Source organism: Eublepharis macularius, chromosome 2 (genome assembly GCF_028583425.1).
Source record: "Eublepharis macularius isolate TG4126 chromosome 2, MPM_Emac_v1.0, whole genome shotgun sequence".
NCBI lineage: Eukaryota > Metazoa > Chordata > Lepidosauria > Squamata > Eublepharidae > Eublepharis > Eublepharis macularius.
This window is the reverse complement of record NC_072791.1, coordinates 151,539,801-151,564,762: the sequence shown is the minus strand read 5'-3', so window position 1 is coordinate 151,564,762 and position 24,962 is coordinate 151,539,801. Positions and strand designations below refer to the sequence as shown.

Here is a 24,962-nt window from a genome sequence, read left to right as displayed (position 1 = left end):
CCTCCCTTTCCCGAACTCTCCTCAGGTTGCGCCCACAAAACTCCAGGAATTTCCCATTCCAAAATTGGCAGCCCTCACGCAATGCAACATGTACATTTGCAAACACTTGTCATATAAGACGATTATTGAGGAAGCCGTGTTGGGCTGCAGCTAGTGAAAAACTAAAGTCTGATGCCATCTAATAAATGAAGAGTCTCCAGTTGTCAATTGTTTAGTGCACAGGGCCCAGTGTGCATGTGACTGTTGTTGCATTTAACTAGAATTGCTTATGGGATAGGACTACTGTGTTCTAGGAGAAAAACCACAAGTATGGTGTATGAAGCTTCAAATGGTGGGTAAAGTAATTCCTAGCAGGAAGAATTTATGGAGTTTCACCTGTTGTGATTCAGCACATGTGAGTCCCAGAAGACTATACAAGGATAAAGTAAATACTTGTCTAGTAATTACAGCCCTACACACACCACCACCACCACCACCACCACCAAGGAGCCTGGTTTGATTGACATATGAGCAGGGCTCATTTTGAGGGGGAACGCACAGGAATACAGTTCAGGTAGTTCCCCAAAGAGGTCACATGTCATGTGGCCCCTCCCACCTGACTCTCAGCCATTTTGGGCCCGTTTTGGCCTGGATTGGGGCCGAAATGGCCCGGATCAGGCCTCTGACGGGTGGTGGATCGCTCTCCTGCTCAGCAGTGGCCTGATCTTGATCATTTTGGGCCCCTTTTCAGCCAATTTTCAGCCCCTTTTTGCCATTTGGGCCCAATTTTGGCCCTGAATGGCCAGGATTGGGTCCAAAATAGCCAGGATAGGTGATGTCAGGGGGTGTGGCATATGCAGATCAATTATGCTAATGACACACTTTCGGTGATGGCAAGGGACATGGTATATGCTAATGATTTACGCTAATGAGTTATGCTAATGAGTTCCTCCAGCTCTTTTTCTACGAAATGACCTCTGCATACAAGAGACAGTCGCTCAGAACTTCAACCACCTTTTAGCTAGTATTGTATAATGGTTAGAGTGCTGGAAAGGGAGGTATTAGTGTTCTGGGGCCCTGGGCAAAAGTCAGCAATGTCCCTTCACATCTTCTTTATTGCCAGCCTCACATACCTCAGTCACACCTGTGAGATGCTTGCTGCTGCTTTGGCAGCAGTGGGTGATGTACAGTGTGAGGACAGTTGCTGTGCAGTCTGCTGATGAGAAGAAGGAGCATGTGGTACACTCCTGTGTGCATGCTGCCTTCTTCCCACCCAGCTGCAGCCTGGCATACCATCCAGTCAGACAGCAAGGGCATCTGGCTGCGCAGGCACAGGCTCTCTCTGCTAGCAACAAGGCAGGACTGGGACGTAAAGGGAGAAGTGGTGCTGGACTCTCAGCCCATCCTACCTCACAAGGTTATTGTTGCAAAGATAAAATGGAAGACAAGAGAACGATGTTCTAATGATGTTCTAGGGTTGCCAGCAGAGGGCTGGAATTTGAAGGTGGAACGTTTGAAGGTGGAGTCTGAGGAGGAGGACCATTACTTACACTGTAACATCACTTCTGGATGGGCACCCAGAAATGATGTCACTGGACCTGTGACTCTGTAGGAATTCTTGCAATCTATGATAAAGACCATAGAAATTTGGGGACATTCATAGAGCATCACAGGTGCCATGACATTGAAATGTCCATGGCATTATTTTCCCCATCCATTTTGTTTCCCATTGTTTGATCAGGTGAGTGGGGGGCCTGAAGGACCATGGGGAGAGGAGGTTGTCTGTCATGGGTGGGCAACCAGTAAGCCTATTTGAGTCCCTACTGGGAGAAAAGTGGGGCATAACTATCTGAATAAATAAATGTGTCCCCCCCCGCCCTGCTAAATCATGAAACCAGCGTAAAGGAAGCTGCAAGCCAAATGCACCCTCTCTTTCCTATGGCAGCAGAGAGGAAGAAGCCATCCTATGCCATCTCACTCAGAACACTGGAGAGAATCAAGTGCAGACTGAACTCATGAGCTACAGGAAAATCAGTCAGTGGCCATCAGGGCTGGGCTTGCCCTAACCAAAGCTTAGCCGGACCTTGGAAATCAATCAGCATTGCAAGAGTTGTCAAATGCGCCCATGTTTTTCATAGCTGCTGCATTTGCAGATGTTATCTTGTGAAAATTCTTGCCTCTTTATTCTTTATGCATCAAAATGCTATTAAAGGCACAGGAGTTAGCCATGCAAATTTTGTACCATCAGCTGGCAACTCTAGCAGACCCACTAAATCACCAGGGAAGATCTTACTCTGAATTACAGGCAAGCAGAAGCAAGAGAGGGAACCACCACCCTCAGTGAAAGGGGCTGCTTCTGTTTTCAACCTAGGCAACTGATGGCAGCCAAGGAGGCGGCACTGGAGAGAAGTCCCACAGTGGAGGACCCCACAGGATTCTACCTCTGCCATGAATGAGTCTTCTTGCAAGAGAAGAGCTGGGATACTGCGTAGTTTCTCCAGGGTCTCTACTAGTCCAGAACAACCATGCCGTTTCTCAGAGGTCCCCAGGGCCAAACGGACCAACAACAGCCCTACACGAAAGAGCACCTTGACTCCTACAGAAAGAGAATGAATGTCAGGGGGGCAGGAACCAGGGAAGGCCAAATGTCCCATGGTTTCCTAGAAACAGAAAAGTCCTGGGTAAGTTAAATTAGTATTTTCATAAAGGATATATTGGGTTTTGTTTGTGTGTGTGAGGTGACAATACGTAAAGGGTTAAGTGTTACATCTTTGAAGGAAACCCCCTCAATGTTTCTTACAGTTAGAATATTTCATTTTTAACCCAGTAGCTCCCTAAAGAGTAACAAGATTTCCTGGGAGTCAAAGCTCTCTTCGTCAGAGCTTTGCCTCTCAAAAGTTTATACTCTGGAAATACTGTTGGTCTTTAAGGTGCTACTGGACTTGAATCTTGTTCTTCTTTTCTATAGCAGATTACCATCTGAAAGGACCTTCATTTTTAATAATTGCCAAACAATGATCCAGTATTATATTCTATATGAGTAGCTTATAGGAGTGATGCACATATTTCATTTTATATACTAGCCTCATAGGCTCTGACTGGACTATATTCGAAAAGAATTTCCTACTTCAAGATAATCCCCCTTTCATACCATCCCCCCCTTTCCTCAGCCTGTTTCTTCCACACTGACTTAAAGAACGCAGGCTACTTAACAATTCATCCAAGGAAGACTTTTAACAGAATTAAATTCACCCCTAGCCTATCCTACCTCCCCATATAAAATCAAGATGACTTATCCAGCCCTCCCTCAAAGCTAACAATTCCATCCTATTTGCCTAGAGTTGCTGCTGTCATGTAATGTCCCGTCATCTGAGCCCCACATTCCTTGCAAAGAATTCACAGTTCCTTAGGCACCAGTCTCCCACTCACCTTCACTAAGAAAGACATCCCAGACCCTCAGTACTATGGGAAAGGGAAGAGTGCGGGTGAAGAGGCAAAGGAACCACTCAGGCACATAGAGCAAAGGCCCCACTCCATGCTTTTGCAAGTGTTTATATGCCCGGGGGCACACACGATGCAGGAGGGCAACAAACACTTCACTGTCCAATAGCAGTGCCTCCTGCAAAAGAAGGTGTGAAAGCATCACACTTAACACCACAAATAGGGGGCAAATGCAATTTAATTCCAGCATAAGCTTTTGTGAAGGAGAGCCCACTTATTTAGATGCAACGAGTGGATCCTCACTATGCAGTCATTTTATGTAGGGGAAAGAAAGGAACAAACAGCAGGTCAAGGGGTTGTGAAATGTAACTATTTCAAATCTAATTGAGAAAAGTGCAGAGACCATTCCCTAGTTATGTTATTAACACCTATCATGGGTGAGGAATCGAAGGTTTTGCTAAAGAGTGAGAAATCCCAAATCTTTATGTGCAACACAGTTTGTTACATATCCTTAGTCACCCTTCATACTCCCATGAACCACAAAAACCACTTCCCATATCCTGCAGGATGTACTACTCATTTACCAAAAAAAAAAAGTCCAATGTCAACAGTTGCCCTTTTCTCTAGTAGAGCTCCTGTTCTTTTTGCAGCTCTGTGACGAGCAGAAATTTAACTAGTGACACCTTTCCCAATTACCCATGCTGGGAAAAGATGTGCTTGTTGAATTTCAAATAGGAAAAAATTGGCGGCTCTACTAATATCTGAGCCTTATGCCCCACATACCATCCCCCCAAATTCCCAGTTTCTCCCTTCCCATTTTACTTAAAGGATAATGCACAGCTCAGCCTGGGGTGCGAAAAGTCCCTCATTCATGGCTCTGGCTTCTTAGATCCAAGTGAATCCTGTCACCTCACAGCTGCTCAGTTCCTGTTCCTATGGAAAGATTCCCCCCTCAAATGTACCCTGTTCCCTACATATCTCACCATCTTAGGGCTGTAGTAGCCAGGCAGGTAGTGCTCACAGATCTGCACCAGGCACCAGAAGGCTGGCTGAAAGGAGAGATAAGCAACAGTGAAACTTGGTGACCAATGCAGGGGGGGGGCAGTTGTTGAGGAAAGGAAGCGGTAGGAGTAGGGGACACCTGGAGCAAAAGAAGGAAGGAGGGAAGAGATACTGTTATGGGAATGTGGGAATGGACGGGAAAGGGATACCTGTGGGAACAGAGCTTAGAACAAGACTCACCTCTGGAGGCATATGCATGAGGAGCAGGGCAGCCAGCGGTCCCTGGGCCTGACAGTAGCCCTCCTGGGGACGATAGACAGTGTAAGCCTTCAGCACCTGCAGTAGCCCCTGCTGCCTATGTAGGAAGAGAGGGATACAGGCAAGTCTGTGATGTACAAGCACTCTCTTACCTCAGACCCCAACACACGAGATCCAACCGGTGAGAGCATCCCTCCTCCACCATCAGCTGTCCTACAATAGTCCTAAAGATCTTCACCGCAATGGGACTCATGATCTTCTTCCTACCCCCAGAAGAGGCCTGTATGGCTCCACCTCTTGACCTTTCAGCTAAAAAATCTACATGGACATCATGTGCTCCATATATTTGTGAGTTTGCCATGCAATCATGGCATCCATTCTTGCAGGTTTTGGCATCCTGAGAACTTCATTTAAAAAATAACAACCCAAAGTTACTAGTTTTCATGGTTGGGGGTGGGGGGATGAAACCAAACAGAGCTAGAAGCAACTGGGAATGTAGCTTAAGTGCCCTGCAGACCACCCTGAATGTATTGCCACGACTGCAGTTTTCTGTTCCTCTGGCCATATACTATTAAATGGCATTCTTCACCCCCCTCCCCAACCCAATCTTTGCTAGGCTAGTTGAATTCATTTCCAAAGGCAGCACATAGAAGCAGACACTTTACGGAAGCTCAAAGCTTACCCATCGCCAGGACCCTCCAGCGGTGGCTATTTCAAGGTGGGAGCCACCTGTCAACTGCAGCTCCCCTGAACAATGGTCTTGCTGACTTTTCTGAACAATGGGGTGGGTGCCTCGCTGGAGAACAGTGCTCAGAATAACCACAGGTAGAATGTCAAAGAGCCAGATGTGACTTCTGAGCCTCTGAGTGAGTATCAGTGCTATACTAGGAGAACAAATGTAATCTACCTAATATATTCTGTTGTGCAGAGTTTGGATTACTGGCTTATCATTTCAGAGGGTATATCCAGCTCCAAATAAGACTTCAACATCATTATGCCTGTTGCCTGAGGTCTTGGCACTTCAGGAAAATGATTCAGAGGCTGTCTTCTTACACTTCTTTGCTGGAGTAGAAGGTGTAAGTGCCACCTTTTTCTGTGCTACCCAGGTAATACGAGAGGCCATGACTACATGGGAGGAGCCCCTGGTGCAACTCCTTCCTATGCCAGTGTTAGCCAGTTTTCCAGGATTTGATCCTGGCATAGGATCAAGCATAGCATTTTTCTTTGTGCCTCTAATTTCATCCTGGCAGTGCAGAAAGTTCTCAGAAAGAGCCCCATCTTAATATACTGGAAAGCTAACAGAAAGTTTAAGAACAAACAAACCACTCACCAACACTATCTGGTTTAATGTTTAGGTGAACAAGCTTATCATAATCAATAGTAATTTTTTTAAAATATATATATATGTATTTTAATTTAGGCATAAGAATGAAGGCTCTTGGCTCCCTCTAGGGGAAAGGAAATAAAAAATGAGAAGCAAGGGTGCCTTTGGTTGGTTTCCCATGTCACTTGGTCTGCAGCTGACCAGCATTAATCACAATCTGTATTTGCCAGGAAGGTTACTTTGCATATAGTTCACTGGGCTCAGAATAGGCTGAAATGCAACCTTTGAATCTTTCCACATGTACCTCTCTCTTTCCCCAAATAGCAATATATCCAACAAGAGGTAAGGTCGTAGCTTCTTTGAGGTGAAGTGACCTATGCTATCATAGACAGAACTGTGGGATAGATTAGGTACTCTAGCCACAGACTCAGATGTCTCATGCACCTATTTAACTGGGAAAGAAAGAACTGGGTGAGAAAGAAGGGGAAGGAAAGGAGATTCCAGCAGAATATTATAAAGCATTAGAAGATACTATTCTCCTACCCTTTAAAAATATGATCTGTACAGCGGTAGAAGAGGTATCCTTGCCAGAATCATGGATGGAAGCAACAATCTCATTAATACATAAAGAAGGAACAGACAGGAGAGAAATTAAGAACTATCATCCTATATCGTTGCTTAATTGTGACTATAAAATCTTTGCTACAATTTTAGCTACAAGATTGAAAAAAGTACTAATAGATATAATACATCAAGATCAGATGGGATTTCTTCCCAAAAGACAACTGAGAAATAACATTAGAATTGCCTTAAATCTATTGGAATATTATGAACATCATCCAGAGAAGCAGATGGCCATGATATTTTTAGACGCTGAAAAAGCCTTTGATAATGTTAATTGGAATTTTTTTTATTGAACAGATGAAGGAGATGGAATTTGGAACGGAATTTACAAAAGTGGTTGAAGCCATTTACAAAAAGCAGAAGGCAAAAATAATTATAAATGATGATTATACTGAAAATATAGAGATGGAAAAAGGAACGAGACAAGGCTGCCCCCTTTCGCCATTAATATTTATTTTGATGGTGGAAGTACTGATGAGGAACGTAAGGAGCGATATGGCAATTAAGGGAGCATCTATCAAAGGGCATAAATATAAAGTACAGGCATTCACAGATGATTTACTATTTATAGTGGAAGAACCTCTAGAATCAATAAAGAAATTAATGGATTGCCTCAAAGAGTATGGTGAGATGGCAGGAATGAAAATTAATTACCAGAAAACTAATGTGATAATGAAGAACATGACAATGCCCCCCCAAATGGAATTCACAGAAGTGACAGGATTTCAACTTGCAACGAAGGTTAAATATTTAGGAGTCTATTTAACAGCTAAATGTAGTTCATTAATGAAAGATAATTATATGAAACTCTTACAAGAAATTAAACATGACTTAGAGAAATGGAAAGGAACACAGCTTTCGCTATTGGGAAGAATTGCAACTATTAAAATGAATATATTACCACGGATTATCTTCTTATATCAAACTATCCCAATTTGTATCAATAAGATTTTCTTTGAAGAACTAAATAAGATAATATCTAAATTTATATGGCAAGGGAAGAAACCAAGGATTAAGCTGAAAAGACTGCAAGATTTCAAAGATAATGCAGGTTTTGCTCTACCGGATTGGAGAATATACTATAAAGCATGTTGCCTGGTGTGGATGAGAGATTGGATTTTACTAGAAAATCAAAGATTGCTTGCCCTAGAAGGGCATGATTTGCAACTAGGTTGGCATGCTTTTCTATGGTATGGGAAAGCTAAAGGGCATAAATATTTCAAGAATCATTTGATTAGGAAATCCATTATGACTATATGGGAAAAAATTGTACCGGAAATTTACAAGAAGGTTCCACAATGGGTTTCACTTTTAGAAGCATTCTCACAACCAAAGACGTTTTCCCTAGATAAAGAGTATTAGATACAGAGATCTTTTAGACTATAAAGGAGTATTAAAATCAAAAGAAGAACTCCAAAGACAAGGTTTTAATTTAGGTTGGTGGGCAAGGGCTCAGATTGAGTCCAGATACAACAAAGATAAAAAACTGGGAGGCTTTTACTTAGAACAAAATGCATTCAAAACTTTGCTATGTAATTCTGATGAGAAACTGATAAAAAAGATGTGTTTTTAATGCAATTGGAAAAAAGAAATGAGGGAGTGGAAGAATATAAAATGAAATGGTCACAAAACTTAGGATATAACTTGGATTTGATGCAATGGAATAAGATATGAAAAGTTAATATTAAAATAACTAAATAAGTTGCTTTTAAAGATAATCTGTATAAGATGTTTTATAGATGGTACTTGATACCAGATAGGCTAGCTAAAATGTATAAAAATATGTCAAACAAGTGTTGGAAATGTGTGAAACACACAGGAACATTTTATCATATGTGGTGGACATGTAAAGAAGTCCACAAATTCTGGATAATGGTGCATAATGTGTTACAACAAATTTTACAACGTACAATCCCTTTTAAACCTGAGATATTTTTGTTAAATTGTGTACCAGAATAAATTGGAAAAGATCAGAAATATTTTATAATCCATGGAGTAACAGCAGCAAGAACTCTATTGGCATCCTTCTGGAAAAGAGCAATAATACCCCGAGAAGAATTGATAGCGAAGATAATGGAAAATGCAGAAATGGACAAACTAACTTCATTAATGAAAGGACAAATAGAAGAAGATTTTGCAGCCCCATGGACACCATTTTATGAATGGATAAAAAACAAATATAGTGACTTGAATGTAGTAACTATATGAAGACACTACTGTAATGTATTATTAATAATCACAGTTAAATGTTTGATGAAATGTTATGATGAAAGGACATAGATAAGGAGAATTCTAACTCGAGCAGACTCTATGATATATATTGGATATTCCCTCCCTGCCTTTTCCCTTGTCCTCCCCTATTCCTATATGAGAAAACTAATAAAAAGCTATTTTAAAAAAAGGAAAGGAGATTCAAAAGAACAATTTCATCTGCTCTGGTTTGTTTAGGGCCCTCAGCAAAGTTTACAACACCTTTTATTCAGCTTTGTAGAGCTAATAACTATGACTTTTTAAAAAATCTGATTTCAGTGTTCCATGGGTTCTGGGAGACTCACATTGTGCTACACATGATGTGCAGTCACAGTGCTGTTTGCGCACAAACCACACACTCCATCTGGCAAAATTTTCCCTTACATAATGCTGCGTTGGGTTTCTCTAGTCCAGCTGTCTGCAATGGCCAGCCAAATTCATCTGGAAACTCACCAGCAAGGCATGAAAGTGATGGCCACCACCCTCTTACTAATGGAGAGCATCTTTTTTGTGGTTATATTTCCAAATTTCAGTGTATTGTTTTGAATTCTGTATGCAAGGCCTGCACTGATCTGAAATCAGCCTCAACAGGATGATCTTGTATAAAGCACAGCACCATTTTGTTTCCATTTTTATCAATATCTGGTAACTCTTTTCCTATATTTGATCAATGGGGTGGTACTTTGGGGGATTAGTCAATTTCATTCCTCTGCTATTAGAATTAGAAAATTGAAAATGTTTTCACTGGAATTATATTTATAGCTGTGTTCAGAAAAGATGTGACCTGGACAACTGGAGTAGGGCCTGGAGATCTCCCAGAATTACAAGTGATCTCCAAGCTACACACATCAGGAGGAAAAGCCTGCTTTGGATTCAACGGCATGATACCCCACAGAGGTCCTTCCCCTCCCCAAACTCCATTCTCCCCAGGCTCCTCCTCCAAAATCTCCAGGAATTTCCCTACCCAGATTTGGCAACCCTAAACTGGAGCCTGGGAGCACACCACAACAAAGGCCAAAGAAACAACAGGGATATTTCTTGCACAGGTGGAAATCCTTATTCAATGGGCTAGATGCTTGGGTCACATAGCCTCAGCCTCACGCAGCCTCTAAAGAACAGCAAAACTGTATTTCCACAATAGAAAGTAAAATAACATTTCAAAACAAAATGGCAAGGGAAGTTATGCCGCTTCTCTCCAGTGAGGTCTCAGCTAGTTGTGCAACCACCATATCTAGAAAAGTATTGAGGCACAGCTGAGGGAGAACTACATTTTCCATGCAACGGGTTGTGGCTAGAAAATACAATTTCCCCTCGAACAGTAATGACTTTAAATGAAAGGCACCAGTATTTCCTGAAATTATGAGGTGCTGCTTGGAGGAAAGAGATTTGGATCCCTAACAACAAAAAAGTAATTTCTATTTCATCCAACTACACATTAATTGGTGTTGATAGTAATAGTAATAGTAGTAGCAACAGCAGTTATTTTAAAACAGGATTTTAAAAAAATGAAACGTTGCCTCAAAATGCACTTTGTGAGGTTACAAGAGTCATCCAACCCACCCTGTTCATAGCCAGTTTCTGCTGGGAACTAGCTGGTCTGATTCTTCTGTGCTCAGCCTTGCAAGGAAGATTGAGTGCACCCCTAAGGTTAGTACTGAACTGTTGATAATAGCAGTGCATTCACTACATTTTGACCAGATGCACTTCCCTGGATCAAGCTCAGGGAAAATAATGTCTGTGCTTGGGTTGCCAACTCCAGGTTGGGAAATTCCTGGGGCTTGTGGGGGGGTGTTGTTTGAAGAGACAGGGTTTGGGGAGGGGAGAGTGTAATGCCACTCAGACCATCCTTCAGAGTAGCCATTTTCTCTAGGGGATCTGATCTCTGCGCTCTGGAAAGTAGTAATTCCAGGAGATCTCCAGGTTCTAGTGATTAGTACTGTATGACTATGAGAACCAAAGGACACTAACAAATTTTCCCTCCCTGTAGCAATTTTTCACCATTAAAGAAAAATTGCTTTTGCTTCTTTTTCCTTTTTAAAAAAGGAATGGGGCAATAAATGTACATTAACAGTGCATTCCTAAGCAGGGTTACAACCTTCCTAAGCCTCCTAAGCCTATTAACATAAATGGACATAGAAGGGCGTAGGAAAGGTTGCACTACAAACTGAATAAATATATTCACAGAACTTTAAGATTAAAGCAGGCAGACAGGAACTCACCAAGCCCCATCACGCTAGGGGGTCCACACCCAGTACGTCTGCAGTGAATATTATGTTCATTGGACAGATGATTGATGTTGTCAGCTTTGACATAATACCACTCACTGTTCAGGGGAGCCAGAGAAGGGGAGGGTGTGTGTGTGTGTGTTTGCATGAGAGCACTTCTGAATAAGAGCCAATGTGTTATCTTTGTGTAAGGTCAGAAGGCAAACTCCAGATATGCAAAATGGGAAAATGTGGACAGAATCCTACTCATGTATTAGTATCCATTCTGGCAATTTGCCTGGAAAATGAAACATTAGTAAGAAAGCATCCACATTTGAAAACTGAATCCAAATCTATCAAAACCCTATGGACAACTCAATAACAATGGGAAAATTAGGGAAACACTTTCCAAAACACAAATACAGGAAATCACATTGTTCACATTTGGAAACACCAAATATATGCTGGAAGGCCTTTTCAAAGTTGTCTAGCTTCATGTTCCAAACGGAATAAAATTAGATGCAGATGCCACCTTTCAGGGTAGAGCTTCTATTGATGGGATCTCATGTTTTTTGAACACTCCACCATTGTGTCATTCTTTTCCCAAGAGTAATAGTCCAGCCATTGCTACAGTTTTAAATGTGTTTTACGAGATCCATGGGTTAGACCAAGCATGTGTCATTTGTACCAGTCACATGTTGGAGATTCAATTTAACTTTATTTAAAAATATAAAATATTAGCAAGGTTAATTCTTCCCTACCATATTATCAGTTTCTTTATTTTCTTGGAAGGCGGCACATTCTGCTTCTTCAAGTGGAATAAAATAGGTAAACCCATTCAAAAACATGCAATCAAAAACTTGCATGATAAAATGGATGCAAAACTTTGGATAAGAAATAACATTTCAACAGTGGGAGAATCTTTGGACAAAGGGTATAAAGTTTACGGCAAGTCAAACACTAAGGGAAAACTGGTATAAGATGTTTTTCAGATGGTATATCACACCAAAGGACATTGAGAAAATCGGTAAGAAATATATAGGGTCATGTTGGAAATGTAAAGAAGCAGATGGCTCTTTTTATCATATGTGGTGATAAAAAAGTAAAAAAAAAATGGAAAGACATACATGCTGAGATGCAAAAAAATTTAAAATTAGATTTCGCCTTGAAACCCCAGACTATGTTGTTGGAAATAATACCAGAAAATATTCATAAAACATTACATGAATTATTCAGATATTTGTTGACGGCGGCAAGAGTGACATTTGCAAGTAAATGGAAAGCAGTTGAATGTCCAACCAAGGAAATCTGGAAAGACAAGATGGCAGAATATGCAGTGATGGCAAAACTGACGCGTTATATAAATAGAAGACCAATAAGAGAATCTGAAGAGAAATGGGGGAATTATTTTGCTTATAAAGAATAGAATAAATAAGAGGCTGCAGTTTTACAAATCGGAATAAGATCATATGCTGACTTACTGTATATAGCTTATAAGAGGTTATAGTCTGACAAGGGGGGAAATGTATGAATATATAATCGAATATATAATTGCTAAAATCGTTTGTAGATATGGAAACATTGATAAAGCTAGGGATAAGTAGAGAGGATTGCTATATTAATCAGTTATATAAAAAGATGAAATATTGTAGTAATAATGGAATGAGTTTTTCCTTTTTGATTGTTAATTTTTATTACTAAGTGTGGAGAAGGAGGTGGGAGGCATTAAGTATGTGTAGTATAGAGGAATAATATATAGTAATGGGACATAACAGTTGCAATCTTCATTGCTATATGGATAAATATTGAAAAAGATTAAGTTTTTGTGTACTCTGTATTTTAAGAATTCCTGTAGCGAAAAGTCGCAAAATCTTCTTGACCTTATTAATTTTTCCCTCCCCCCTTTTTTCTTTTTGTATCTTTTTTTTTACTTTGACAAAATAAAATATATGTATATATATAAAAACATGCAACCCCACTAAACTGTGATGCATGGCTGGCCATCTGAACCTTCTCCTTTCACTTTCACCCCCCTCCCTGGTTTCTATTTTTGAAGAAATGTGATCTGCTGAAAGATCTCCTATTCAGCCTTCCATTCCTTATGCTTCCTATGCTCTATGGATGCTTCCTATGCTCTATGGATACTTGGATGTTTGTTTACTACTCTTTTTCATGTTCCCAGGCCCTTCACTCACCCAGGCCCTTCAGGCGACAGGAACATCTCATGGAAAGGGAACTGGCGATGAATGTCTTTTGTAATGGTCTCTACCCATTGAGGATCACCAGGTGCCTCCAGCAATTCCTACAACAATAACAAAACACTTTCAGGAGGGTCTGGTTGAGAATGCTACTAAATGCTGTACAGCCATGCAAAGGAATAAGCAAATATAAGATTACTAGCAACAAAGCCCGTTGTGGCAAAAAAATACAGGCTCTAGAAAGAGCAGGGGGGCAAGCCATTACCCCCTCCCCAACACACGGATATGGGGCAGGGGGTAGGAGAGCAGGGTAGTCTGGCTGGGCACTGCCCCCTCCCCAGTACCCCAATCTGGGGCAGGGAAGCAGGACAGGCTGGCGGGGCTCGGTATTGCCCCCTCCCCAACACCTCAATATGGGAAAGAGGGAGGAGGGCAGTACGACCCGGCCGGGCCCCCTCCCACGCCACGCGCCCCAATCTGGGTTGGAGGGAGGAGGGCAGAGCAGGGGGAGGAGGCTTGGCAGGTGGGCAGCCCCGTCTCCCTGCCCTTCACAGCCACGAGCGCACCCGCAAAGGGCTGCAGGTGCGCCTGCCCCTCTCCAGGCTCCGGGGCTGGAAGCTTGGCAGGCGGGCAGGTGCGTCTTCCACGACCGCGGCTGCAAAGGGCTGCAGGCGTGCCAGCCCCTCTCCAGGCTCCGGAGCTGGAGGCTTGGCAGGTGGGCAGGTGCCTTCCACAATCACGGCTGAGAAGGGCTGCAGGTGTGCCCGCCCGACTCCAGGGCTGGAGGCTTGGCAGGTGCGCCTCACAGCCATTCACAGCCACGAAGGGCTGCAGGCGCGCCTGTCCATCTCCAGGGCTGGAGGCTTGGCAGGTGGGCAGACGCCCCTTCCACGATTGTGGCCGCGAAGGGCTGTAGGTGCACCCGCCCGTCTCCAGGCTCCGGGGCTGGAGGCTTGGGGGGCAGAACGTGCCAGGCGCCCAGCTCCTGCACCCGGCAGCTGTCCGTTCAGGCCCCATTGTGGTCAGAGTGGGCTGCTGCCCAGGCGCTGCAGGTGGTGAGGGCTGGGGGAGGTGGAGCCAAGTGCCCTGAGGGGCTTTTGTGCAGAACAGCAGCCGTCCCCTTCCGGCCCATCTGTGGGGATCCGGCCGCTGCAGGTGGGGAACAACTCTCCTCTTATCCTCTAGGGGTGCACTTCTTCGCCTGCTCAGTGGAATCAATGTGAGTCGTCGGACACCCGCTAAGACAATTATGTTATAGGATTTTTGCTGCCTAGAACAACAAACCCTTCATATTAAAAGAACCACCCTTGTCAAACCTAGACTACTGTTCTTTTCTCTCTGTAAGGGGAAGTAACCAGGTAATAGGGTAAAATATGCAAATCAACAACAATCCAGTGGAACCTCCATGTTCAGTGACAATATACCTCTAAATACCTCTAAAAGGGCCAATATCAGTGGGAGACTTTGGCATCTGAGCTTCTGCAATGTAAATTCCAGGACATTTGATTGGCCCTTTGGGGAAACAGGATGATGAACTAGACGGACCAATGATTTGAACGTGTAGGGCTCTTCTCAGCAAGGGGTGGTGGTGGCAAAAGTTTCTGGGAAGGGGAGCATGGCAGACAAGGAGAAAAGCAATGACAGAGGCTATGGCAAGCAGGAGGAGGAATATGAGAGTGTGAAGTCATAGGAGATGAGACCTCACCTGATACTTTTGGGGGTTCTTCTTAGTTTTTTCCTGTCCTCCACACAGCAGAGGCCAACAACGGGCACGTACGGATGAAGGGATCCCCTTCCGGCAAAGCAATTTTACCTGAGCCAAGAAAACTGATCAGCAAAACTGTAATCTTCTACACAACCTCACAACAAAATGGTTCCCCCCTCAATCCTAATCAAGGCTTAGACCGAAGACTCCCAAACTTTTTTGTGATAAATAAATCGTATGTTGGCCTCAGAAACCTAATTAAAGGATTCCATGTTTGGGCCGTTAGCAGAGTTTATTGTTTAGCAGTGGAACAAGCATGATTATAGGTGGTTGTGAGCTGGTTCTGCTGGCTGGTGTGTGTGCAGGACAGAAAACAAATCATACACTTGCTTTATATTTAGAAAAGAAATAAGAGTTCTTTATTGTAAAGGAAATAGGAAAGAAGGAGAGACAGATCCTATCTACCTATCTAGTCTAAGGATGCACATGGATGCTAGGACAAGTCCTGCATCCATGGTTGCAAGATGGAGGGAGGAGGTGAAGAGAGATGGTGCCTGGAAGAAAGCCAGGAAGAGAAGAGCGAGAGGAAGGAAGTTAGGAGGAGGAAGTCCTGAGAATAGCAATCTACATATCAAAGGGATAGTCAGAGCAATGAACAGTAAACAGGATACCCTGACCTCTCTTTCTAACTCTGGTTTGTCCCCTTCTGAAACCTGAGGGGGACAGTGCTGAGTCCTCCTCTTTCAACATTTTGAATCTGTGAGCAGTTCTGGAATTCTGAGAACAGGTACACCACAAAAAAATGTGGCTCAGTCTAATCACAAAACGTGTGATTCCACAACAAGCTACCTCTTATGATGGAGGGAGCTATTTGCAAATGGGTGCACCCTGCTGACACAAAGATGATGCCTCCTGGGCTCTTCTAAAGTACTTCTTACTCCAATTAACTATTTGCCTTTCTTTGAAGCTAACCGTCAATGAAAATGGACCCTCCATTCCCTTACTGTAGACAAAAGGCTTACGTTATGACATTGGAGACATAAATGCCTACCTTCCATAGTTCAATTGATTGAGGACCTTACAACTTTATCAATATTTGAACCTATGGTATATAGACAACAGCTGTAAATTGACTTATTTTTATATGGTTGGAAACCTTTTCTAGATTCTTTTGTGTAGACCTGCCAATATTGTTGTCATATTTTTATTTCCATTTTGTGAGTTTTTTTTAAAAAAAATTGAAATAAAACATGTAAAACTAGTTTTTTAAAAAATTCTTACTCCAATCAAGTGGAGAAAAGCCAGGACAGGCTCTTTGCTTTTGGGGGTGCTTGTGGGAAGAAGCAAAAGGAAGCCAAGAAACACATTGGTGGATGTCATGGGAAGCACTGGCTTAGACATGAATAGTTGGCAGGAAAGCTAACAGTACCAGCTGATTGTCTCTTAAGGAATGTGGTATCAAGGCTGGGCAACTGGGTGGAGTTCATAGATGACTGAGGAACTTACTGAGCTAAGCCACAATCCCACCATGATCCCTCATTCACTGTCCTCAGTGTTCTCCTAGTATTTGGGGGAAAGTAGGACGTGTGAATTACAAATTTTAGAAGCGGGTGAGTGCTAAACTCTTGTTATGGAGGAGGCTGAGCCAGGCAGAGGCCACCCAAAGCCAATCCTGATTATGTTATGTGACCAGTTGCCCTTTGGTCCCAGTGGGATGTTTGTGCCTGAAGTTCCTTGTGAAAATTATTTGAGATTAGAGACTACAGCATCATCACTTAAACCAACAAATGATCTCTCATTCCATCTCACCTTTCTGTAGCGTCGGGCCATGGTTTTCTCCCAATGAGCTGTCATCTCCAACCACTTTGTCTCCCGGTGCCGGATGAGCTCAACTGGAAGTTGACCTAAACTGCGTGTGGAACAGAAATGAGCAAAACTAAGGTCATTGTTCTAGACTGCACTGGGGAACTATGAGTCTTTCCCTCATCCCCACCCTTACTTCTTGACTTCTGCCTTTCACTGAGCTGTCTTTCTGGATTATGCTGGCTCCAATTAACTCTTTCTCTTGTGATGGTGCCTAGTTAACCCCACCCCATGTTTGTTTTATAATTCTAATGATATGGAAAATCAGCAGGTAGGAAGAAAGTGTTTGACTCTTCCTCACCTGCCAATCCTCTCTCCCAGGTGTTTTTATCTCTCCCCACTCCCTCTTGGACTCTGGAAAGGAAAACAAATCCAGCTGCAGTATAGCAGGTTTGGGGATATTTGCATAGGAGACTCAAGTGAGAATATTCCCTTTTCTTTGTTTGCATTACCTTGAGAACATTTGCCAAGGTAATGTGTAGTTCTATACTATGGGCCAAACTACAAGTGATGAATAACACAGGTTGGACACTTGTCAGCTTCCCTCAAGTTTTGATGGGAAATGTAGGCATCCTGGTCTTGCAGCTTGGCTCTCCGACTGCAGTCCAGTGGACTTTTCAACTGTCACTTGTCCAACATTCTGCCAAGCTGCCTACATTTCCCATCATAACTTGAGGGAAGCTGACAAGTATCCAACCAGTGTCAGGCATCACTTGTATCCATGAGACCATCCCAGTACTCAACTGTATCTGAAACTCCCAAACAGATAGACTTTGGGATCTTTTCCTTGTATGAACATGGAGCTACATTATACAAATAAAAAAACCTAGATTTCTAATCCTGTGATCATAACTGTGATGAGGGACTGCAGAACTGAGAATCAGCTCTTATGCGTGGGTGGGGTGGGGTGGGGTGGGGGTTAGGGAACCTACTGATTCTTCTGCATAGCCCTCACCTAGTCCTGTTTTTTTCTCCGTCTCTGCTGCCCATTTGACACATTAAGCCTTTATTAAAGGGACAAGATGTTTTTCTCCAGGCCACCTGGCAGTCCTATTGGTAGGGTTGGAGAAAGTACCCCCTGTGCCACTAGCACTTCCTTGAAGATGCCAGTGTATTATACCAGCAGACACATTTTGAAACATGTGCCTGCCAAGGTAATATAATCCTGCCTTTAGATATCACGACATCCTGACTCATGATGAAAGTGAATTAAATTATACCGATCGAATGTTCTTTCTGCTCAGATTCCCAGATAAAACCATCAAGACTTTATTATTGTCATAAATAAAGGGGGAAAGTAGATTTTTCCCTCTATTCCATTTTCTTGCAGATGCAAAGTAAATTTGCAAAGTTTATAACTTGAAATACTCTTGTGAGTTGCTGTTTAATTATTATGAATGGACTTGGCTAAAAGTGGCGTCCTTGATGGATATCAGGGCCTATGGCAAAAATATTAATATTCTTCAGTGCCTCTGGAACATCTTGCTGTTTGGAGAGGTTGGGGACATATAACACTGGGTTGAATTCAGTAGAAAATATACACATGTACAAGGGAGGTGATTCTCCCTTGCATGGCAGCCCAGTCCAGCTTCCCCATTCTGTTGCTCCCAGGGCTCCCAAATCCCCTACAAGCCGCACTGCAGGAGGCATTTCAGGCTGCCTCACATAAATGCTTCTGTACATGAACCTTTTTGTCAGGATCCAAACCACTATGATGTTAATTAACTTGCACTGGAACTGATTTCTTCTTTTTGACATGACAGCTCAGTTGTTGCTTCATTGCTTTATTAGCAGCTCATCTCTCTTTCTCACCCTAACTGCCAACTATCCTATTTAAAGAGCCTCAGTGAAGAAGTACATAATTTGGAGGAAAATGAATGACATAACAAATGGGCAGGTAGATACCATTCGAAACTGGTAATGAGGTAGGATCAGTCCTTATAGCAATAGGTACCTTAACAAAGGAACTAGTACTGAAGGGTCTGTATTCCCAGATTTCTTTCTCTGCATGTAAGAGATCTTTATCAAGCTTTATAAGCAAAACCTTCTTCAAAGCCAATCCATAACCAGAGCAGACCTGGAGACTAAAATGGCCCTGGAGAGGGACCTATTCCCTCCCACACCACAGACCCATCAGAGAATGGACCAACCTGGGCAACTTGTGTGCAGTGCCTGGCTTAGCCAGCAGCCATCTCAGCTGAGTTGCTTGGCCAGGCAGGTGAAGTAGTTTTTGTTGCCTGGGCAGGCTGTGCTGCCACACAGCTTTCTGCACCAGGCTTTAGGTGGCTGGGCCCTGGCAGGGCAGGGAGGTCAGAAGAGATGGCCCTCCAGGCCATCAGCCTCTCAGGATTTCCCTGATCAGGATGGCCATGTTGGCTGATTCACTCCAACCCACAACCTCTTTTCCTTAAGGTGCACCAGGCAGAAGCTGGCTTGGGGGTGCTACCTCATTAACAATGCCATTCTAAGCAGAGTTACAGCCTTCTAAATCCACTGGAGTCAATGGGCTCAGAAGGGTGTGACTCCACTTAGGATTGTGCTCTTAGACAAAAGAACTCTGAGCCTGTAGTATAGGAAAAGAGACAGCTTTTTCATATTTATCTTTATTGTAACAAAATATGTATTGCAGCAGGAGCTGGTATCCACCATGCATCTCAGTGAGAAAATCGGACTATAAATATATTTTTTAAAGTCATTTCTTTCATTTATAACCTGCCTTTCTCACTGAGACTCAAAGAGGATTACAGCCTAACTCAAACAGGGCACAGTATCTTATTCCAGGACACCAAAATACTGGACAACACTTCCAACTACTTTGTCAGACTGCACAGGGAAGCCATTGAAATTCACAAGCACAAGCAAAACTTCAACAGGAAAGAAGAAACCTTAAGAATGAACCGAGCATGGTTGCCAGTTCTGAAAAACACGAGGCTAACAAAACATTCTATCCCCGACAATAGCCCTGCAGAGAAGACTAGCACATCAAGTACCAATCCATATGCAAAAGAACCTCCTCAGGATACAGTGAAGCCTCCCGCCATTAGCATTCCACACCCTGGGAAACTCTTACAGGATGACTCAGCTCAACCCCACCCCTCCTGAGTAGATACAAATGACCTACATCTTTTCCACACTGTGACACTGAGAGATCTCTGTCTTTTGGTGCTACACCTCTGAAGATGCCAGCCACAGCTGCTGGCGAAACGTCAGGAACTACAATGCCAAGACCACGGCAATACAGCCCGGAAAACCCACAACAACCAGGATTACAGACGTTGAAAACAGTCAGACAGCAAGCACCTCTAAAAAACAATGCAGGAGGACCAGGATTAGAGTTTCAGAAAACAACACAAACAAGAACAAAAACAACAATGAAATGAAGGAAAAAAAGTCTAGACGTGATATGCCTTAACGTAGAAAGTGGGCTACAAAAGCAGAATACAGTGCAGTAAAAAGAAGGTGGCACATACAATAGGCACTGCAATAGGCGACTTTCCTCTTGAGTTGTTCCATTATACTACATATTTAAGCCCTTCATTCAAAGGCCTTCCTGAACATTTCTGCTTTGCACATTCTGCAAAACAATAGTAGTGTGAGAGCCTCTCTGACCTCTTCAGGCAGCCCGTTCCACAAGGTTCGAGCCACCATGGAAAATGTGAGTGAATGGGCAGCTGCTGATCTCACCCCTTTGCAGGGTTGTACCTCCAGAAGACTGAGCTCAGGTGAGCAAAGCTGTCATGGCAGGGCATAATAGGAGAGGTGATCTTGCAGGTATGTGAGACCAAAGCCATTAAGGGTTCTGTAGGCAATAACCAGAACCTTGAACTGAAACCGGTAACTGATTGGTAACCAAGAGAGTATCTGTAGGATGGGGCTGATATGCACGTCACACCTCACACCTGATACTAACCATGCTGCAGTGTTCTGTAGCAATTGGAAGTTTCCAAGTTGTTTTTTTTTTTTGAAAAATTTCCATTTGTTACAATGTGCAAAAACTGAATCAGTGAAGCTTAGCCACTCAGTAACAAAGAAATAAACTGAATATTCATTGTGGAATAACTGTAAGGAATACTGAGCAAGTAAATGAAAGGGCAGCGGTTTTGCTGCAGCTGAGTGAAAAGTAAGCAATAAATGATAAAGTTACAAGGAAGCAAAACACTTGAATAAATGTTAGTAAACATCACTTGTGTGAGCAAAAAGTAGTCAATATTTAACTTTAAATCACTGAAGTAATAAACTTTAATTGGAAGCAAATATAGTGCATGGCCTGATATAATGAACAAGTAAATATTGATTACACCTTTTAAAGATGGTCATAGCAAAACTCAGTGATACCGCAAGGTGGGCCCAACATGCTGCTATCCCAGGATCACACCTTTCTGGCAACCCACTAGGAGCTTTGGAGTACTAATCTTGGGCTCCATGCTTCGTATAATATAGTCCATGGATGCTTAACCAATAGAGTCAGAGAACAGCAGAGAAAGGCACAGGAGCAGTTACAATATGGAGGAAAAAGAGGCAAGATATGGTTAATTCAAAAGTCCCATCAGATATTATGTGTGACCCACCACAGAGTGTGTATAGAGAACATGGTATATGATAGTGGTTAGAGTGTTGGTAAAGACTTCGGAGACCTGAGTTCAAATCCACACACGGCCATCTTAATATGAAGCAAGTGTAAATACACTGGACTCATTCGCCATCTTGGCTTGCAGACAGGAAAAATCCAAACGAATGCTCAGGACTTCACCAGATAAGCAGGATTATTCTATTGTCCCAGGGATCTCCAATTCCATGGGTGCACTTGCTGGCTATGTTATTCAAATTTAAAGGTGTCTGTTTCAGCAAAAGCTCGGTTATTTTCAAGGTGTGTGTACAAAACCACATAATACAGTCCTTACTTACCTCATGAAGTCATGAGCATAAAAGAAGAAAATCTCATGCATGCTGCCACAAATGTTTTGGTGGAAAGGCAAGGAATAAATATGATAGATAAGGAATTGTATGCAAATATATACATAACCACGATATCTCATCTCTGACACTGCTTCCAAGTGGTGATTTATCCCTGCTTCTATTGATTCTTCTGCCTCTTTGGTAGTATGGACTGTCTTGGCTTTTGTTCTGATAAAACCACCCCATTACTAGTGCCAGTGCAACTGCTTTGCATGTAAAAGGTCCAGGTCCAATCCCTGGCATCTCCAGTTAACAGACTTCATGTAACAGATCTCAGATATCAGGTGTTGGGAAAGAGACCCTTGAGAACTGCTGTCAGTGAGAGATGATGATGATAGTGCTTATATACCACTCTTCTAGACAGATTAGTGCCCCTGCTCAACTTTAGGGGAATTAACATGCAAAACCCCCTTCAGCAAAGGAGTCAAACAGGGGTGTATACTTGCCTCTTTTTATTTAACTTATTTCTTAATGATTTTGCTCCCTTCTTAGTAGAAGAAGATTATCATTTTCCCAAACTGGGTACTACCCATGTACCCATTCTACTTCATGCGTATGATGCAGTACTACTTTCTTGTACAAGGGTGGGGCTCAGATGTCTGCTGAATAGATGCCTTAGCTTCTTCTCTACAACTAAATTACAGCTGACTTATGAGAAATCTAAAATATTAGTATTTGCCAAGTCCTGTAAAACCCCAAAATGGATATTCGATGGAAAAGAAATAGAGCAGGTAAAGCATTTTAAATATTTGGGTCTTCTCTTCACTTACAATATGTCCTGGTTAAGCCATCATAAACCAGCAATTAATATAGCTACCATCAGTGCATCAGCCATCTCACGTTTCTTTTTCAATAGAGGTAATCAGTTTGTTCCAGCCGTGCTAAAAGTTTTTAAGGCCAAAGTGATCCCACAGCTACTGTATGGTATTCCAGCATGGATAAGTGCCTTCAAGGCTGGTATTGAAAGAGTTCAATCCAAGTTCATGCGAAAAATCATGGGTCTCCCATGCTGTGTTCCATACGCAGTCCTTTGTTTAGAAACTGGCCTTAACATGGTAGAAACAAGAGCATGGCTTATGTTAATTAAATATTGGCTACGACTAGTGCACTATAATGCCTAGGAGCTTTTTACATCAAATGCTGTCAGAATTTACCATCTCCAATTGGACTGCCTGCATAGAGAAAAAAATAACTACAATGGGCTTATCTTTAGATTCATTATTTATGCTCCCCTTCCCAAATGCATATCACTTAATTAAACACAGAATTTTAGACACTGAATTGCAAAAGCTTGCCAGTTCTGCCAAAAAATCCTGTTCCCCTCTGAATTTTGAAATCCCTTTAATTACTGGCCGACTGGCTCCTTATTTATCCGCCTCTTATATCCCACAAATGCACAGAGCGTTTGCACTTGCTAGGTGCAATGCTATCCCTTCTGCAGTTACCTATGGCAGATATAATAAGATCACATATTCTGCAAGACTCTGTGCTTGTAGTTCAAATTCAGTTGAGTCGGTGCCTCATATCCTACTCCATCGTTCCCAGTATGCTGATATACATTCTAATCTCTTAGACCCAATTTTATTTAATATGCTGGGTCATTCGGAGGCCTTGATGGTGTACCATCTTCTGAATGACTCATCATCCGAAATAACTGAAAAGGTAGCCTTATTTTTAAGTCTGGTAATCAAGGATCTATTGAAAAACGTCTAACTGTTTATACCCAAATTACCCTTGTTGCCTTTATATTTGTTTACTGCCTGTATCGATAACTTGAGATATGCCAATAAAGGCTTTGTTGTTGTTGCTGATTAGTGCCCCTTGTTGCCAAGTAGGCCCCCTCTCCTGCTTTAAGGCCTGTCATGAACTGTGTTAAAGTTTCCTGCATTGCTGTTTTATTGCTACACAAAGATTGCCTTGCACGTGTGTATTCTGATACACGTGTCAGTTTCCTGCCTGCGTGTCAATTGCCTTGCTGCTGTTATAGACTGTGTAGTTCCCTGACTCCATGTTTGGATAACTGCACAAAGGACTCTCTTTCTGGGCAGCCCTGCCCTAACCTGTATCTGGACTTCCTAGTGTGTGTTTGGACTTTATTACAAGTGAGCCCCGTGCCTGCATTGCCATCTGCCACGGACCGTGCCTGTTCCCTGCTTTGGACTGTGTTTTAAGTGTTGTTCCCCCTGCCTCCATGGAAGCCTGCCTCATATGGGCCCAAGCTGCTGCTAGCAGCCGGGCGCCAGCCGGGGAAACCTCCAGCGAGCCTGGCTAGGCGCTCCCTGGCCAGTTCCCGCCTGGACCCTCCCGCAGGTCGGTCCCCGAGCTTGCCCTCGCTACCGGGCAGCCTGCTATCCAGCCCCAGCCATGCCCAGCCGGCATCCATGTTATTAGGCAACCAGAAGACCCAGAGGAAGAGACTGCTTTGGGAAGCCATTTCGGCGAAGCGGGCACACCACGTCCGCAGCGAGAGTACCTCGCCCCACTCTGCATATCTTAGGAGCCGCCCAGGAGAAGGAACTAAGTGCCGACCATCCCAAGCACTTAGAGAATGCATCTCAAAGAAACCTCCGCATTCCAGAGCTGATGACATCAGGACAAGCCCTGTCCGCTGGAACATCCTTTCAGCCCGCTTGGATTTCCCCCTCCCTCTTTTGTCCCCTCTTCCTGAGGTGTCACTTATCACAATCAGATTACCAAAGTGGCCCATCCAAGCCATTCAGTAACCCATTAGAACCTTTGTCTTAATCTGTGAGAACCACCAAGTACAGCACCAGCCCCAGGGTACGTTTTGGGGTATTTAAGCTGGTCTCTCAGACCACTCGGTGCCTCGGCCATTCCCTATCCAGAACCCCTCGCTGTCTGTGGCTTAGGCCATTCCCATCCAGAACCCCTCGCTGTCTGTGGCTTAGGCCATTCCCATCCAGAACCCCTCGCTGTCTGTGGCCTCGGCCATTCCTATCCAGACTTCCTTGCTGTCCCCCTGTGGTTCCAGTGCTGGCATTGGGCCACCTTGCTGCTGTGTCTCTGCTTCGCTTCAGGATAAGTGAGTATTCCCCACCATCGTTGGGAACCAGCTAATGCGAACGTCTCTGTATTTCCTACTCTGTATTTCTTAGATCTTGTGTGTTCTTTGTATGCTTGTGCAAGTTTAGGCTTAC

The 24,962-nt window shown here is 43.1% G+C and overlaps 1 protein-coding gene across 1 annotated transcript in view; it reads right to left on the bottom strand.

Moving 5' to 3' along the window:
* Window positions 1–24,962, bottom strand: part of TBC1D10C (TBC1 domain family member 10C) — a 31,225-nt gene that overhangs the window by 2,179 nt on the left and 4,084 nt on the right. Inside the window, exons 2-8 of the mRNA XM_054969901.1 lie at window positions 16,795–16,894; window positions 14,986–15,093; window positions 13,278–13,384; window positions 4,663–4,777; window positions 4,404–4,469; window positions 3,409–3,598; window positions 2,421–2,575 (exon numbers count right to left, since the gene is read on the bottom strand). Of these exons, the coding sequence (XP_054825876.1) occupies window positions 2,421–2,575; window positions 3,409–3,598; window positions 4,404–4,469; window positions 4,663–4,777; window positions 13,278–13,384; window positions 14,986–15,093; window positions 16,795–16,894 (841 nt within the window). The remainder of the gene's footprint in view (window positions 1–2,420; window positions 2,576–3,408; window positions 3,599–4,403; window positions 4,470–4,662; window positions 4,778–13,277; window positions 13,385–14,985; window positions 15,094–16,794; window positions 16,895–24,962) is intronic.